This window comes from Epinephelus fuscoguttatus, linkage group LG7, assembly GCF_011397635.1.
Source record: "Epinephelus fuscoguttatus linkage group LG7, E.fuscoguttatus.final_Chr_v1".
NCBI lineage: Eukaryota > Metazoa > Chordata > Actinopteri > Perciformes > Serranidae > Epinephelus > Epinephelus fuscoguttatus.
In genome coordinates, this window is record NC_064758.1 from 42,935,163 (window position 1) to 42,951,162 (window position 16,000).

At 40.6% G+C, this 16,000-nt stretch overlaps 2 protein-coding genes and 2 non-coding genes across 10 annotated transcripts in view; 1 reads left to right on the top strand and 3 right to left on the bottom strand.

The window, feature by feature from the left end:
* Positions 1–1,861: 1,861 nt before the first annotated feature.
* ppdpfb (pancreatic progenitor cell differentiation and proliferation factor b) lies at positions 1,862–8,748 on the bottom strand. The gene is made up of 5 exons (XM_049582226.1): positions 8,582–8,748; positions 6,696–6,791; positions 5,847–5,924; positions 3,411–3,504; positions 1,862–2,367 (listed from the first exon to the last, which is right to left on the bottom strand). Exons 2-5 carry the CDS (start codon positions 6,748–6,750, stop codon positions 2,253–2,255), a joined length of 342 nt encoding a protein of 113 aa, XP_049438183.1. The 5' UTR covers positions 6,751–6,791; positions 8,582–8,748; the 3' UTR covers positions 1,862–2,252.
* Positions 8,749–10,857: 2,109 nt separating this feature from the next.
* Positions 10,858–10,939, bottom strand: trnas-aga (transfer RNA serine (anticodon AGA)). Its single transcript has one exon. It is a non-coding gene; the product is annotated as a tRNA-Ser (tRNA).
* Positions 10,940–11,160: 221 nt separating this feature from the next.
* Positions 11,161–11,232, top strand: trnae-cuc (transfer RNA glutamic acid (anticodon CUC)). The gene has a single exon. It is a non-coding gene; the product is annotated as a tRNA-Glu (tRNA).
* A 750-nt stretch (positions 11,233–11,982) lies between these two features.
* Positions 11,983–16,000, bottom strand: part of tpd52l2b (tpd52 like 2b) — a 33,540-nt gene continuing 29,522 nt past the window's right edge. For 4 of the 7 annotated variants that reach the window (XM_049582206.1, XM_049582204.1, XM_049582208.1 and 1 more), the window contains 2 exons: positions 15,909–15,987; positions 11,983–15,303 (listed from right to left, as the gene is read on the bottom strand). In XM_049582206.1, coding sequence (XP_049438163.1) covers positions 15,217–15,303; positions 15,909–15,987 — 166 coding nt within the window. In that variant the 3' untranslated portion in view covers positions 11,983–15,216. The remainder of the gene's footprint in view (positions 15,304–15,908; positions 15,988–16,000) is intronic. The other 3 variants (XM_049582205.1, XM_049582209.1, XM_049582213.1) reach the window with 1 other exon arrangement.

Below are 16,000 nucleotides of genomic sequence, written 5' to 3' on the forward strand. Positions count from 1 at the left end.
CTTTTACTTTTACTCTTATATTTTTAAACCATAGTACTGCTACTTATACTTAATTAAAATGTCTGAGTTTCTTCTACCACTGAGTAAAAGTAGTAATACCATTATGTTAAAACACTCTATTACAGGTAAGTCTTGCATTTAAAATTGTACTTACTGAAATTATCAAAAGTAAAGCTACTTGTTGGGCAGAGTAGCTCCTGTGATAGGGTTATATTTGGGGGTGGGACTCACCGGAGGATACAAGCAATATTATCACGATAATTAAGTCACAATACAATGTTACTGTGATTTTACATATGTTGCGATATGCTGAGTATTGAGATAAGATATATTGTGATTTATTACCTTATCAAAACTGTAAATTATGTCCCCGAAGGAAAATTTTGTCGACATCTGCTTTATTGTAACATGTATCTAGTGGACTGAAATAGCATTTGGTTATATTATTCCAGTAGGCGACCTAAAGTTTAATCTGTATTTGTCATATTAATAATGTATAAAGTAAAAAAATCGATCCAATATTCCCTCGCAAAAATATCACAATATTATGCTCTATCATTTTTCATATGAATCAAATAATAGGAATATTATAACCGAGGTATTGTCACATAAGCAGAGCTTTACTACATTTTAAACAACAGTGTATCATAAGATATAAAATGAGCATATGTTTTGTTTATAAAATCATAAGTAAAGTAAAAAAAATATAATGGAGTACTTCTAAAATGTAGTAGAGTAAAAGTGTTATGGAGAATAAAATGGAAATATTCAAGTACAGGTATCTGAGCAAATACACATAGCTACTCAAAGTACATTTTGCTGTTAATATTTTTGTACTTTTACTTAAGTGAAATCTTGAATTTAAGACTTTTACTTGTAACACAGTGTTTTTACATAGTGGTATAGCTACTTTTAGATAAAATAAGAGTGAGTACTTCTTCCACCTACGGATGATCGGCATTTTACTTCATCTGATCTCCCGATGACTTTGGTCCAATGCTTAATTTTTCTCTACCGTCACCCAGAAGTGTTTCATAGCAGTGCCAACTTTTGGTCCAATGCAGGTCAAACATAACCAAGCTGTTTCAAAAATAGGCCAATATCGTTTTCTGATTTTTAGACGGTACAAAAACCTTGCGTACAGTACCTTTAGAACCAAAAATAACCCTGCACAGAGATGGACCTAGACTGTGGATCCCTTAAGCATTCATTCGTGTTTCTTTCACCTTAAGAAAGTATTCCAAGATATTTAATGATTTTAACAGCACATTTTGTGCCAGTGCTAACTCATAAAAGAGTGATAAATGTTATAAATGTGAATAGTTTGGAAGCAAAAACATGTCTTAAATTTAAGCCATTCATGACTTTGAAATTTTACTCCAGCAAGGCATTAAGTTGGAAGTGGGACATGGGAGTTGAGCCAAGTTTGACTGGAACTGCAGAACTCTGTTTCCAGATGTGGGTGTTTGGACGCGGAGCCAACAGTTGCATAACCTCAGACTCAGCAGCAGTTGGAAGACATGAAGTACTGCTCTCAGTGTTTACTCTGTTCCTAGAATAGCATTGTACAAAACCAGTCAGCCACTCCCTGGCAAACACTGACTGCCCTTATAGGGCCAATTTAACCAACAGCTGTGGACACATCACTTGGAACATTACTAAATTGTTACCAGAGCTGACACACAGTCATGTTCTTAAACCAGAGTGAGCTGTAGGTGTACTGGGACAAATGCTGAACTCAAGCTGAACTTAAATTGTCATTCAAATTCATGTTTTTGCATTGCTAATTGTAAGCTGAAGGAACACTTCTGCTTTACAGAAGGTGTGTGAGAAGAACAGAGACATGAACCCAACACAGAACTTTAGGCTGCAAGAGTCTACTTTATTGCATTTGCAATCACAGGGTGACAAAAGTGAAAAATGTTTAACAAAGGCATGTGGATGTGTATGCACCACAGTGTCTAAGAAACACAGTATAACAAACACTTAACAGTACAAATGTTTAAAAAAAAAACAAAACAACACAAAGGAGCTTATCAGTTGCATTATCGTCTTTTTTTAATCCTTTTTTCTTTTTTCTTGGTAGTCAATAAAAAAACACAAGGTTACAGGAACAAGTAAGGCAGCCTGTCACTACAATGAATAAAAAAAAACTAAAGGTTGTAAACGGGACACCCTCCCGTCACCTAGCGTTGGTCGTTGGTTCAAATCCCCCCCCGAGGTGCGGCGTGGGTCAGAGTGAGACTGCAGGATCAGGAGGAGGTGGGGCTTCCTGCTTCGCTGCTTTCACTCACCTGGCGTTGCATCACCATCTCCCTGGCAACGCAGGTGATCTGACCGTTTGTCACTGCACCTGTAACCCCCGCCCTGAGAGAGACAGAGAGACAGTGAAAAGCTGTTCTTTCTACTGTTTAACAAAGAGGTGTGTGTGTGTGTTGAGGTCAAGCAGCTAAACCTGGACAGATTTCAATATCTACACCAGTGATACTCAACTTGCGGCCTGTGGGCCAAATGCCCCTAACCATTTTCAAATACACAATATACATTTTTTGGTACTTCTGATATAATTAATGTTACAGGGTGCATGAGACACATCAAAATAGAGCTTGTTTATTAAAAAGTTTCAGAGTCATTAAGGTCACATCTGAGTTGTTGACCCAGCTGGCCATCTTGTCTGTCGTTAGGGTGAGATGGGTCCAACCCTGTGACCTTAACGACTCTGTAAGGTCTCACACCTACACTGAGTTTAAAGCCTGCAACTGTGCGACAGTCTGTCAGAACTGAAGGTGTAACGTCTTCAGACACTCAAGCAAGTCTACGATATCGCACTTATGATTACCATGACCTGGATAATTGAGAGTCTTCACGGACATTAAAGGTCATGATCTGAAGCCCTGCAGATACAAATATACACACCTCGCCACCAAGGAGAGATCTGGATAGGCGTGGGAGTGTGTATGACACATCATGTTTGTGCTGGTGGCTTACAAAAAATGGTGTGACAATTTTGTCATCTTATACATGCCACATGGAACAAGCCGTGGTACACTGAGTGTTACCAATGTCTTGCCAAGCCCTAGTTTTAAAGTTGTTAGATGGCGTGACATCATCCCAAAAGCACCCCCAGGAGCTATTAACTATTTTTGGCGTATCCGCTGGGAGAACAACTGACTGGGTGCCTTTTTTTTGATATCATGTTCCTCTAAAAAACTGGCCTGGACAAGTTAAAGACTAGAGAAGTAGAAGCATGCAGCTCCATGTTGAACCTCCACTGACGTCAGAGAGAGCAGCAACTGGGCATTTTTAGAAACTAAGGATTATGATCAGGATTAAAATAATTCAAGACACAGTGGCAGTATTAGAGGATGAGTCAGCGGTGTGTGAGTGTGAGTGTGTTTTCTGATACGTACTTCTGCTGTGCCTCCTCAGTCAGAGGGGTCATCCCTGGCTGCTTCCCAAAGAAGAAACTGGACCACCAATGGCCAGAGTCCTGCTTGGGGAGTCCTGTGGAGGCAGATGGAGAAGAAATGTTTATACTGGTAACACAGTGCCTACGGTCCATTGAATTTAAATTTCTATCTGTGGAGTTTGTGAGTATTACGGTGTATTAATGTGACATTAAACCCTCCAGGACGGCTTGTTTCATTTCTAAAATTCCTCATCAGATTAAAGCTACTTTGCTCTTCGTTATGAGCTGAAGAAAACTACCAGAAACTGTTGTCACACAGACGAGAGACAGTAGACTGAACATCACAGCGACAGAGTGTAACACGTTTGTTTGAGCTGAGTCGAGTGTTTCTTCCGTTTCTCTCTGAGGGAGACGTGACTGAGGTTTCCCTCCTTTAGGACTCGCATTTGGCTCCACGTCAAACTGTATGTGACACCTCGAGCAGTGTCCGTCAACAGCTGCATTTACATACAGTACAACTGCTGTGTGCTGTAAATAGTTTCTGGGTCAGGACATGAAATGGTGCCAGTTGGGGACATATGTAAAGTATATATTCTGTTTGTGTACGTGTATATCTGAGCAGTCACCGGTCTCTGCTGAAACAGTTTGACAGTCTACAATGGGAACTAGTTTTCAAGACAATTAAAAGAGGTTAGGAAGTATAAACCAGTCAATCATTTTATCATTATATCTGAATATTACGATACACAATGTATATCTCCATATTTTGAAGTCTCCTCTAAAGTAACGTGGACAACTAAAATACTAAGCAGCTCAATAAATTATTGTTCTAATACAGTTAAATTAAGAGTTGTTCTCGTAAAATTTAAGTACTGTTTTAACAAAGTTAAATTAAGTACTGTTATAATTAAGTTTTAACCGTAACAGTGGCAGCATTAAACGTGAGGATTTAGTCACTGTGGGAAACAAACTAACAGCTCTTCCATTTATATATTAATAATATTCGGAAGTTGCACTGGTGCTCCATGGTAGCAAATTGTGACAAAATCGTTGCAGTCTTTCCACGGGAAAGAGTGAGAGAACAGAAACGCCAATGCCAGTCTCATGTCAGTGGCTTAAAACATCAACCCGTGATACACTGAGTATAATCAACATATCGCCCACCCCTTTACAAAACTAATAAAACTCTTTCCTATAGTTTTTCAGTTGTTTTTGGCTGTGAATAATGCCACCATTTTATCTTTATAGTCATGGTTTTATTTATTTTTTGTTAATTCAATCAAATTGAGTTTCATAAAACTGACGGAATAAACAGTGATGAAAGACACGTGAGCAGCACAGTCTGCATACACACACAACCATATTTCCCCTTTCACCTAATTTCATTTACAGCACTGTGGTGTGTGTATGTGTCTGTGAGTGTGTGTGAAAATATCAGCACCCTGACACCGTTACAAAGCTGACCCTGCCGACACAAACCCTGAGGCAGCACTTTGCCGTCGTCACCAGATGGGTTTCCAATAAAGCTGCGCTGAGACGCTGATCCAGGATTACTGGTGCAGTCAGCAGGTATCAACTGGCGGACCAGGGGCTGGCTGACGCACACGTGCAAAGGCCACGGTTCTTATTCCTGTTAATACTGACATCTGAATCCTAACCGAGGAGCTGAACGGGAAGTTGCTGATGCTGAGAGGACAGTGACTTCTTTACTCTTGACTAGAAAATGCCAGATCAGACTGGAGCTGGGTGTACGTCCAGATGACTCAACCATGGTGACTGTGGTCTGAAGCAACAGCTGACTCAACCACTGCAATCTTTGAGGTTACAGAAACCAAAGCTCTGCCAGCAGTTTCATCAGATCAGTAAGCAAGGGTATGGTGCGCATTCATGTCAATAAATGTTGAGTTGTTGCTCAAACTGCACACAGGATTGTCTAAGATCCTAAGACGCACTCCTGTGGTTGCTGTTTGACTCTTGAGCAGAACATACTGTCCTCTCCAAATTCACAGCCCATTAAATGACTCATTTATTTACATGAGAGCTGTCTTGCAAAATTTTCTGACCGGATTACCCCAAACTCAAAATCCTCTGAGCTGCAGCTTTGAGTCAGTTAATTTGGAGAATCAGTGTTTAACCAGTAATACCTCGTGCTGACTCAGATAAACCTGTTATATACGGTAGGACAGACGCATCAATGGCGACATTTTTTAATCAGCTTCTGAATATTGTTCTCAGAAAATAGAAAAAGTGTTTGTCAGGCAACCTCCTCTTCAGACTTAACACTAGTTTTAACTGAGATTTAACTTCCTGTGAGGGTCTCAGTTCTGTTTAAGAGGTTTTTCTACACTGATTGTGCAGCGCAACTGGAGGGTTTTTTGAGTAAAAACTTTTAATCTCAACAAATGATTCTTTGTTTCATTGATGCAAAAACACACACCTGGATGGTGAGGGATGACCTCTCCGCTGTACTCCGAACTGCCACAGGAGCTGCTACTGGATGTAGAGCCGATGCGCCCTGCGGGAGGAGACAATGAGCAGAATAAGAGTTTAAGAAGGAGTTTCAATCAAACTAACACGGTGAAATCTAACAGGTTTATTCGTTTTGCGTGACATCTAACTGGACTGATAAAATCAGAGGGGGAGGGATACAGGAATTTTAAAATCCCTTTTCTATTTGTTATATAACCCCAGCCTGAGGTGCACCTCTGTGGTTATAACGCATACTTCTGATTTGAGTCACTGAGACAGGTTACAAGTCTATCTGGCACTCTGGGGAACATTAACAGAGCACATACTGTGTAGCCATCTCACCATGGTCTCGCATTCATGAAGCTACAGATAAGACCTCTTATGACGTCAGATCTTAAAGCTTTTGTAGATGTGTAAACAAAAAAGGGAACACTTGAAGGGCGTTGTCTTGAGAAAACCTCTGTAATCTCCCTCCTCACCCACTACTTAAACAAGTGTGGCTGGAATCTGTCCTCGCCTGACGCAGCATTACACCAAACTGCTGAAGGGGGGATATTCCATTAGTTACAACAGAAACGCATCACTTCAGACCCCAGATTCTTCCATCCTGAGCACAGCCCATACATAACAGCCATCGTCTTTTCAAACAGACACCAGGTGATTCATTACATTTAAATTATAAGCACTCCAAAGGACATTATCTAGTGGGAGCGCAGTGTAAATCCATCAGCAGAGTAATAGTTAGTCACCAGACAGGACGGAGGAGTCAGTTTGACCACTGCTGCAATAAGGGAATAAAAAAAGGAGAGAGACTCACTTCGGTAGTAGTCAGTGGTCGCCACGAGAGAACCGCCTGCTGGAATAGCCGCCATTCTACTGTAGTTGGTCGCTGTACGCTGTGCTTGATGGAAACCTGGAGAGGAAATTACAGTATGAGCAAAACCACACTGGAACATTTAACTCAGCGAAGAACTGGAGATGTTTTATACTCCTTTACAGACAAATGCCGGACATTATGATCGTTTCATTGCAATAGCTTCAACTAATTATTAAGTTACTTGTCATTGTCTCGTTTAATAGTGTTGTAATGCAGCAGAATAACTGTAGTGAACGTTAATGATTACAGACAGCGAGAAAGCGCAGCTGGTATCGGCGTGTCGATACTGCAGAAAATGAGCACTGAAAACATTTCATATATTCAGAATCGATATGTATCAATAAACCGATATAGTCGACACACATCAGGGCTTTAACTACTGCTTCAGTACTGATTCATGTGCTAATAACTTCCCCACTGATCGAGTAACTATTATGTGAAGATGCCTGTTGACTTGTGATGTTTTTTTTGTCCAACCAACAGTCCAAAACCCAAAGATATCCAGTTTACTATCACAGAAACATGCAATATATTCACATATGAGAAGATGTAACCACTTAATTTTTGGCACCTCCGTTTAAAAACCAATGATTTAACCATTTTTAATGCAGATTATTTCTCTGTAAATGTACAAGCTGATTAATCACATGGTCGTTTCAGGTCTAATTTAAAAATACATATATTTTAAATCAGCTAGTTGTCTGATCTTTAAACTAATCCTCTCTCTGAGCATTTGTGTATAAGTAGCTGAATCCATTTTATTTCATCTTATTTTAATATTTTTGATATGTTCTATGCGGGTGTAGCATTGAGAGGCTACACGATTTCATTGTGCAATCCTTTTTCTGTAAAATGACAAATCAATGAACAGATAACCTTGTAATTACAGTTTGTGTGAGGCTACAATTATTATTTTTCCCATGATCAAATAATCTAGCTATCATTACCTATCCTCTAACAGGTCAGAAATCACAAACAACAGACACTTTGTTTGTTTGTTTTGCATGATTAATGACTTGAATTGTTGATTTCTACACAAAATTGTGGAAATCAGTCAAACGACTATCAAATTAATCAACTAATCCTTTCAGCACTGATTGCATGCAAGAAAATGTCACCCAAAGGATCTGAGAAAAACATGCTGGACATGCTGCAGCCATTATGTGTTCCGGAAAAACAACAAGCTCGAGGCTTCAGTCAGAAACACAAATAAACTGAGCATTAAATGCACATAAACTACTCACAACCAAAATACATCACTTATAAACCCAAAATATGTCCATATATCTTCTGGTAGCGTTACAGCACGGTCACATCTCCACTGTAGTGACGTCGCCCCATGTTTTGCAGGGGTCCTGTTGTTTACATTAGATGGTCACTGCGCCAAACCGACATTTTGATGTTATTCTGCTACATGACAGAAATGACAGTGTAAGCAGAATCTCCAGCAGACTGTGATGGAGACATGAAGTCTGTTTTGTAGCGAATAAAAGAGTAAAAATCTTAAACTTCCTCTTAAAACGACGACATTTTGTCTCTCAAACAAAGACAAAAACAGTCTGTTGATATTAAAATTAGCAGTTACTGTGAATGTGTCGACACCAGCGGTGATGTGACCGTTGGTACTGTGAGAATTAAACAACTGAACAACAAGAAGAAAAAACTTGAAACATGACGATAATTCTCCTGCGTTAAAAACAAACCAAAACAAAGACTGTAACAGCTGCCATTAGAACAAGCTAGCTAGCTTAGCATCGTTAGCTCGCCCCCCATCCACCACCATTTTCTAACACCCCGCACCATGGGGGGGGGGGGGGCACGCTCACCTTTTAGGGACCCAGACGTGCTCGATGTTCAGTAGCACCCAATTCAACTCAGTCGGCGAGGCTGGGGGAGTAAACGCTAGGCGACGGGGCCCATTTGAAAATAAGTTTTGGGTAAATGTAACCCTCCAAGGTCCGAACGGATGTTAACGCTGTTTCTTGTTGGCAGCGAGGACGGCTCGCGCTTATATAGGGAGGGATGGTGACGTAGTACAGTGAGGGGGCGTGGCTTGGAGATAACTGCTGTGTGTCAATGTGAGCTCCATATGGTCACTGTGTGTGTGTGTGTGTGTGTGTGTGTGTGTGTGTGTGTGTGTGTGTGTGTGTGTGTGTGTGTGTGTGAGACAGGAGGGGGAAAGACATATTTCTTTTTGTAGAACTGATTTTAACACATCCACAAGAAGATACTGAACTTTGCTTTCAATGACTTCAACAAAATAGCTCCACAACAAGATTAATTTTTTCTCTGTTTGCATGAACCCCTGGTATGTTCAGTTTTTTTGTGTATATAATGTTATTCTATGTAATTACATTTGTTGAATTAAAAAAGTCATTATCAGTGGCGGAAGGAGTAAATTAAACCTTGTCATTGCACAGTCAGTGTTTTAATATTATATCCTCCTCACACTCGGACTCTAGTTTGGTATGCATTTTTAATTTCTCCTAGCTATTTGGGATCAGTAGGTCCTGATAAGTATAAAAAAACTAACATTGTCAATGATAATAAAGTCCCAGTGTCCTCAAATGAGACAGTAAGAAAGTCCCAGTGTCCATGAACAAGCTGATGATGAATTCCCAATGTCTTCAAACAAGTACTTTCTAATTTACAGCATCATAAGGTTTGTATGGCATATCAGACAACAAACATTTTTAATCATAAATAAACATCAACCATTACATGTGATCAGGTTTTGTACCTTGCCCACTCTTCTCCTTGACTTTGCAGAGATGACTACCATCTTGTTTTTATATCGGATGACTGTATTGTGCTCTTACTACTACTAGATGGCACAAAAAGTGTCCATGAACGAGAACAACAGGTCTCAGTTAAGCAGAATGAATGATGAGGTCCAGTAAATCCAGAATGTGATGTCCTCATATGTGGACACGGGGTCGTAGAAGGATATATGATGGTTTGGGATTAATATCACTGCTGTTGGGGATTAACTAGTTACATGTAATTAAAGTTACAGTAACAGTTACTGAGGAAAAATAATATAATTATTCACCGTGCAGGAATGCCTTTTATTTTATTTCTTGACAATTTTCAGCTTTATTGCCTGGTTTAAAACATTTGTTAGAAAGTTACATTACTTTGATGAAGTAATTAAAATAGTTACATTCCTTATTACGGTTTAACAGGGTAGTTAGTAATCTGTAACCTAGTGAATTTCAAACGTAACCCTCCCAGCACTGACTGTTGGGTAGTTTAATCAACTGTGAAGCATCATGCAACATATTCTACAGGATCATCAAATGTTTGTAGCATTGGTGTCCTGTGAGAGCCGCTATAGAAAGTCAACTTTCATTAACTCAGAAAAGTGTGTGTTAAACACTTCTGGTATCCTCCTTCTTAATTGGGTTGTTTTGTTGTCTTTTTGTATTTACTTCAATTTTTTTTTACTCTTTTTAATCGTTTGTATTCTTTAATCTTTTTCCATTTATACAGTTAAGTTTTGATCTGAACTTTTGATGTGGTTCAAACCTCAACCTAAGTTAACATACTCTACTGTACTCTCTGCCCACTCACTGACTGCGATACAGACTGTCTCCAACACTGAGCACTGTGCATCGAGCGCCCTCCTGTGGTCACATTCATGAATTACAGTAGTGTCCTCATCCCTGAGGCAGTGCAGATAAAAACAGAATAAAAATAGATCAGTAAAGAGGAGCTCATACATACATATGTTTTTGTTCGCTGTAGTTGTGTGCAGACAGACACATGTTGAAAATCCTCTTTTGTCATCTGTCAAAACAAAAGCTGATCAAGTGTCATTTGTTAGATGGGTGTGACTAAATTCACTGAGACGTGCATCATTTATTAAGCATGAATCCTCGACAGGAGCTTTTAAGATTTGACAGAAGTCAAGATATTTTTTAGTTATTAAGATTCACATGGTAGGAGTTACTGGTCACGTTCGCTGTGACGTTTTGTATGAAAACCAACCAGCGCTTTCTCCCTGTTTTTATCTGTTGTATATATGATTTTTAACACTTTCAACGAAATGTCGGAAGAGTTTTAGGAACACTAGATGCGTGATACAGACAAAACATCATTGCGTTGTCGGCAGGATTCGAACCTGCGCGGGGAGACCCCAATGGATTTCTAGTCCATCGCCTTAACCACTCGGCCACGACAACTTGGTGCCCGTATTTGTACAAGATGAGATCAAATCTCGCGATATCTCGTGATAAAGGAAGAGAACGTATTTGATCTTCCGCTTTGAATCAGAAAATTAGCTCGCTGACAGAAAATCGTTGACAGTTAACTGCATGAATTGAAAACTCCTGACTAGTCATACGTTTATAGTCCATGTGAACTGCGACTTTATAATTCAGTAGGGACGCAATATTCTCAGTCTTCCCTGGTGGTCTAGTGGTTAGGATTCGGCGCTCTCACCGCCGCGGCCCGGGTTCGATTCCCGGTCAGGGAACTACCTTTTCGTACAGGACACTTTTTGTAAGTGGGGTTAAGTGTGTCTACTGAACAAATTATACATGATAACAGCCGTAGAACAAGTCGTTTTCCATGATTAGACCCAAAATGGACTAAATTCAGTTTTGGCTGATCAGTCTGTTTTATCCTGTAGATCTGGGTCAGATGCTAGAGGGAAGGATACAGGATCTTATTTTAGCATCCCATGGCTGCCATGTTGTGTTTTTTCCTTTTAAATAAAATTCCAAAATCATTAAATGTCACTTTGTGCCACTCATTCACTTCACTTCACAGGAAAAGGTGTTTTCAGTTGGCCGCATCAAATTTGTAACATAGACCTGGCTGACACCTGCACAACTATAATCTATTTAAATAAAATGTTATCAGAAAATCACAAAAATATCTGGTTACATTTAGGTTTTAGAACAAAAAAGTAAGACAGTAGCTTCAGTTTCTAGCTTCAGTCATGTTTAACTAAGTAAAATCAAAGTCATTTATAAATTCTGAGTTACCTTTAGCAGATTTCAACTTGTAGAAAAACTCCTGCATGCTGCTAACCTGCAAAAATACTGATTTTAATGCGGATACGTTTTGATAACTAGATCTGTGCTTGATGGTGGTCTGGTTCCCGAAATGTGGCAGCACTGAAATCAAAATTTTTGCAAGTCTGAGTTAAAATCTGCCTGTTCCTTTTCCTGTGTGTGAAGTATTATTTTGTTCCAAGAACAGATTTGAACCAAACACCAAGTTTTCATTTAAAGGAATGCTTTATTGATATCCAAACATATACAACAAAACCAAAAACATGTTTTTTAATTAATTCACCATGTTCTTCCAAATCTGATCCCTTTTGATATTCTACATCAGCTAGGCCCAGGACCTAATAATAAAGCTATAAGTACTCTACTGTCCTCCAGCCTCTGCAGAGCACGCTCGCCGTGTGCTGCGCTTCCCACTGACACCCAACACCAAAGTACACCAACCTTTTCTATATGTCAGTCTCCTAAAACTGATCGCAGCTTTAAACAGGCGACAGCTTCACTGCAAAAAAAGTTTCATCCTAACACGTCATTTAATTCAGTGTTTAAAAACTAAAATTTTCTTGCACAGAGTTCGTCGCCCTGCACGAAGCATCACGCACGAGGTGATTTCTCCACTTTGTGTAAGAAAAATATGACTTCAGGAGTCAAATCTGAAGTAAATGAGTTTAGATTCATATTTCTTGTAGTGTGCATCTGCGTTTTTCATCTTGGCAAAGCAGAAATCAGAGTCCATGAGATTCAGAGGCAGAAAAAGAGAGATTTCTGTAACAGATATTCAAACATTGGCAACTTGCTTTTAAACTGATGGCAAATCATTTGTACAAATAACAGATCTTCTCTGAAAGTTCCACCTCTCTGAACAGAAGGAAAAAGCCGAACGGAAACACGACAAATCACCTAACGGGAATATATTAACTACCAAAAGGATCAACACAAAAAACAAGGCAATACACGTATGATACACTGGCAGCACTTCTGAAGCCGGGAAGATTTGTTTATGAGCTGTGTTACTGTTTGATCACTGACGTCAGGCTCAGTCACAGAGAGCTGGTTCGGTTTCACCTGCTCATCTGTTTTAATGTTCTGCTCATTTCTTGCTCTGTAACAGAGTTTAAACCTTCCAGGAAAGTTTTGGCGTAAATCATTCAACGATTTCAAATATTAAAAAGGTATATAACTTATATCTACCCTTTTCTACTGCCTCATTGACACACTTGTCCATCCACGACACGTTGAGTCACTGCACTGAAGCTGAGCCAGGACACAAGAGCAACGTTTTGCAGCTGCAACGGGTGCAAAAAACAAAATTGGCAACGCGAGAGGCAACATTGATCGGCCTTAACAGTAACTCAAGCTTCATTTCGAGACAAATTTTGGCATTTTTTGAAGAAGTTGCCTGTATGTTTTCCGGGAAAATCACTGTAACGTGTTGTCAAACCACCAGAGGCAATGTTGCCTTTGTATCAGCAACTTCAACAAAATAAAAAGAGAGAAAAGTGACGGTGCTGCACAGCTCTGTGCTCTCAGGTTTACTGTCGCTGTTTGTAAGAGCTTCTGTTTTTAACAGCAACAGTGATTTGGTACAAAGTGTGTTAGTTTGGCCTCATGCAGCGTGTGTGTGTGATCAGGGAGCTTAGTGTGTGTTAACAGGAGTGCATTCGTGTGTGCATTAAGGTTTTTTTTTTTTGTTGGCAACTTTTCTGCTACGGCAGCAACATGTTTTCTTGACACATTCTGTGGCCCGTTGGACTCTAAATATTTTAACGCTAACTGCCTTTCCTTCAATCAACCAGTCTGTACAACTAAACAAAAGAAAAAGAACATAAAAGGAGAAAATCTTTTCTACCAGCTAAATCATAACAGGTGAACTATTAAAGTGAGTAAGGCCGATAGAGAAGCGTTGACATTCACCAGGTAGTGTACACAGCAAAGCATCGTCTCACATTGAGTTCTGTGTGTTAACGACAGGAAGGGAGCCGCAGTCGCACCAGGAAGAAGAAACACAGTCAAAGTGGTTTCAAAGCGTTTTAAATCTTGAGGTTTTAGTGTGACTTGCAAATGGTGATGTCAATGTACTGAGATCAAACACACCTGCAGTTTTTTTACAATGAAAACCAGTTTGATGATGTTGCTTCTCGTCTGCTTGGCGCCCAGACGGGTACCAGACGACTGCAGCTCATTAATGAGTCAGTTTCACAAACATATTTCGATCACGACAGACTTTAAACTCCTGACAGACAATAAGTCACGTCTGTGAAACTGACTCATCACATTTAAGTTTATTTCGCCTCCCCTACTTTTTCTCAATCCTCCCAACCTGATCACTACCGTTCGGCAGCATCAGTGACAATATATTTATTCATATATATTTATACATATTGATAAAAGTTATGTAAAAACATTATGCAAAGCAGTGTAAAATAGTTTGTAATACAAAATGGTTTAAGGTTTTTTTTCCTGTTTTTACATCCTGGGTGTGTTTTTTCTTTTAAGGGTGTTACACGAGACCTCGGTCTTCTTTGCGCGGTCGGTATGGTACAACTGAGATGAGATATGCACATGCACGTAGCAGTAGAAGGTCTAAAGAGAGGTGAGATGTACTGGATCCCCCGCCCGCCCTGCCCACCCCCCCACCAGTCAAACCACTGACCTCTAACCTGCGAGTGAAGCCTGTGTCGAGCCTCCGCAGAGCTGTGAAGAGAACTCTACAAGTTTGAGAAGAAGGTGGGGTTGCTGTGGTGACGTGCTCACAGTGTGAATGAGTGATTTAAGTACGTGATAGAAGTCGGAAACAAGAAGAGAGAAACAGTAGCGGTATAAATCACCATCTCATGCCCGTTAAATGCTCCTCCACCATCAGTCTGCAGATATTCTGGCTCCTAAACTCTGAGTTGGGCCCAAAAATCCACCTGCAGAGCTACGTTTGATGCGTCACTGCAGCGATATCTGAACAAACCCCAAACCCTGGAATTAAATGTGAAGTTTCTCATTTAGTTTAAAAGCCTGACGTCTTAATTTAGCCTTTATTTGCTGACACAGTAAGAACCTGCGCAGGAGTTATTTGGACTAACGGAGGGGTGGGGTCTAACTGGGGAGGACGTGGCGATGTAACAAAGCAAGGTCTGTAATTTATTCAGGTTTAGACATCAACAAAACATTTTCCTTTTCCCTCGACAGCGAGGCAGAGGAGTGGAGGCCGTGGGACCAGCAGCGATGGGAAAGCTCGTCCCACCTCAAACCCACGAGTCCTTCACCTCCGCCTGTCTGCGTCTACAGACCTTGGGGCAAAGTGAGTGGCGGCGAGTCGGTGAGGTGGAGGATCAAAGGATCGGGGCTGACTCTGCGATGTGAGGTGATAACAGTACAGTCTCAGGTCGTGAGGAAGGTGGCAGCAAGGACGAGGAGGAGGAGGAAGAGGAGGAGGAGGAGGGGGGATGCATTCAGAAAGGCGGGTTCTCCTGAGTGGGGGTGGTGTCAGTGGGGGAGCTGACGGCCTCGCTGTTTCCTTTGGGGCCGACAACCTTATACTGAGGAGACAAGAGAGACACAGGAAGTAGAGCAGAGTGTTATTGATCGTTAGCGTTAATATGCTGACTCATCACAGGTTTACAGGGAGAAAAACACTTTAGTCATATTCAGATGGGACGAGTATCACCAGGGGACGTCATGTGATTTAGAAATTACACTGCCAGAACTTTCATTTTTAATCACCAACACAGCATCTGTAATTCTAGTGTTGGAACAAGGGCAGAGAAGAGGTGCAGAGAAGACAGAAGACCATGAGAGGAGCTGCTGTGTGGCCATAAACATGGCCCCCGGTGGACAGAGGCCCCTGAATGGGTACGTCCCGTCTCACTGCCAGTACTGACAGTATCCAGCAGAGCACCAGCAGAGGAGCCATGAATGTGTTATTGAAAACTTTCAACTCAGTGAATCCTAACTAGACAAAGATGGCTTACAGTAGTAGTTTAACATTTCTTTAAAATAAATATTCTTTCAGCCAAGCAGCCCCTGAACAGCACCAAACACTTGGTACACATATATTTTTGAGGCGAGGGGACCGCCGTGGCAAACTGTTGGTTAAACACTGAATCTTACACTTATGCATACAAAGAAACCGTATTTAACGTACGTCATTGTGGCCTACAGGTGCGTTCCTCACCTTCAGGTTCCCCACTTTGTCCTCAAACGACTTGAAGGTCGCAGAGTTCCTGCAGAACATAG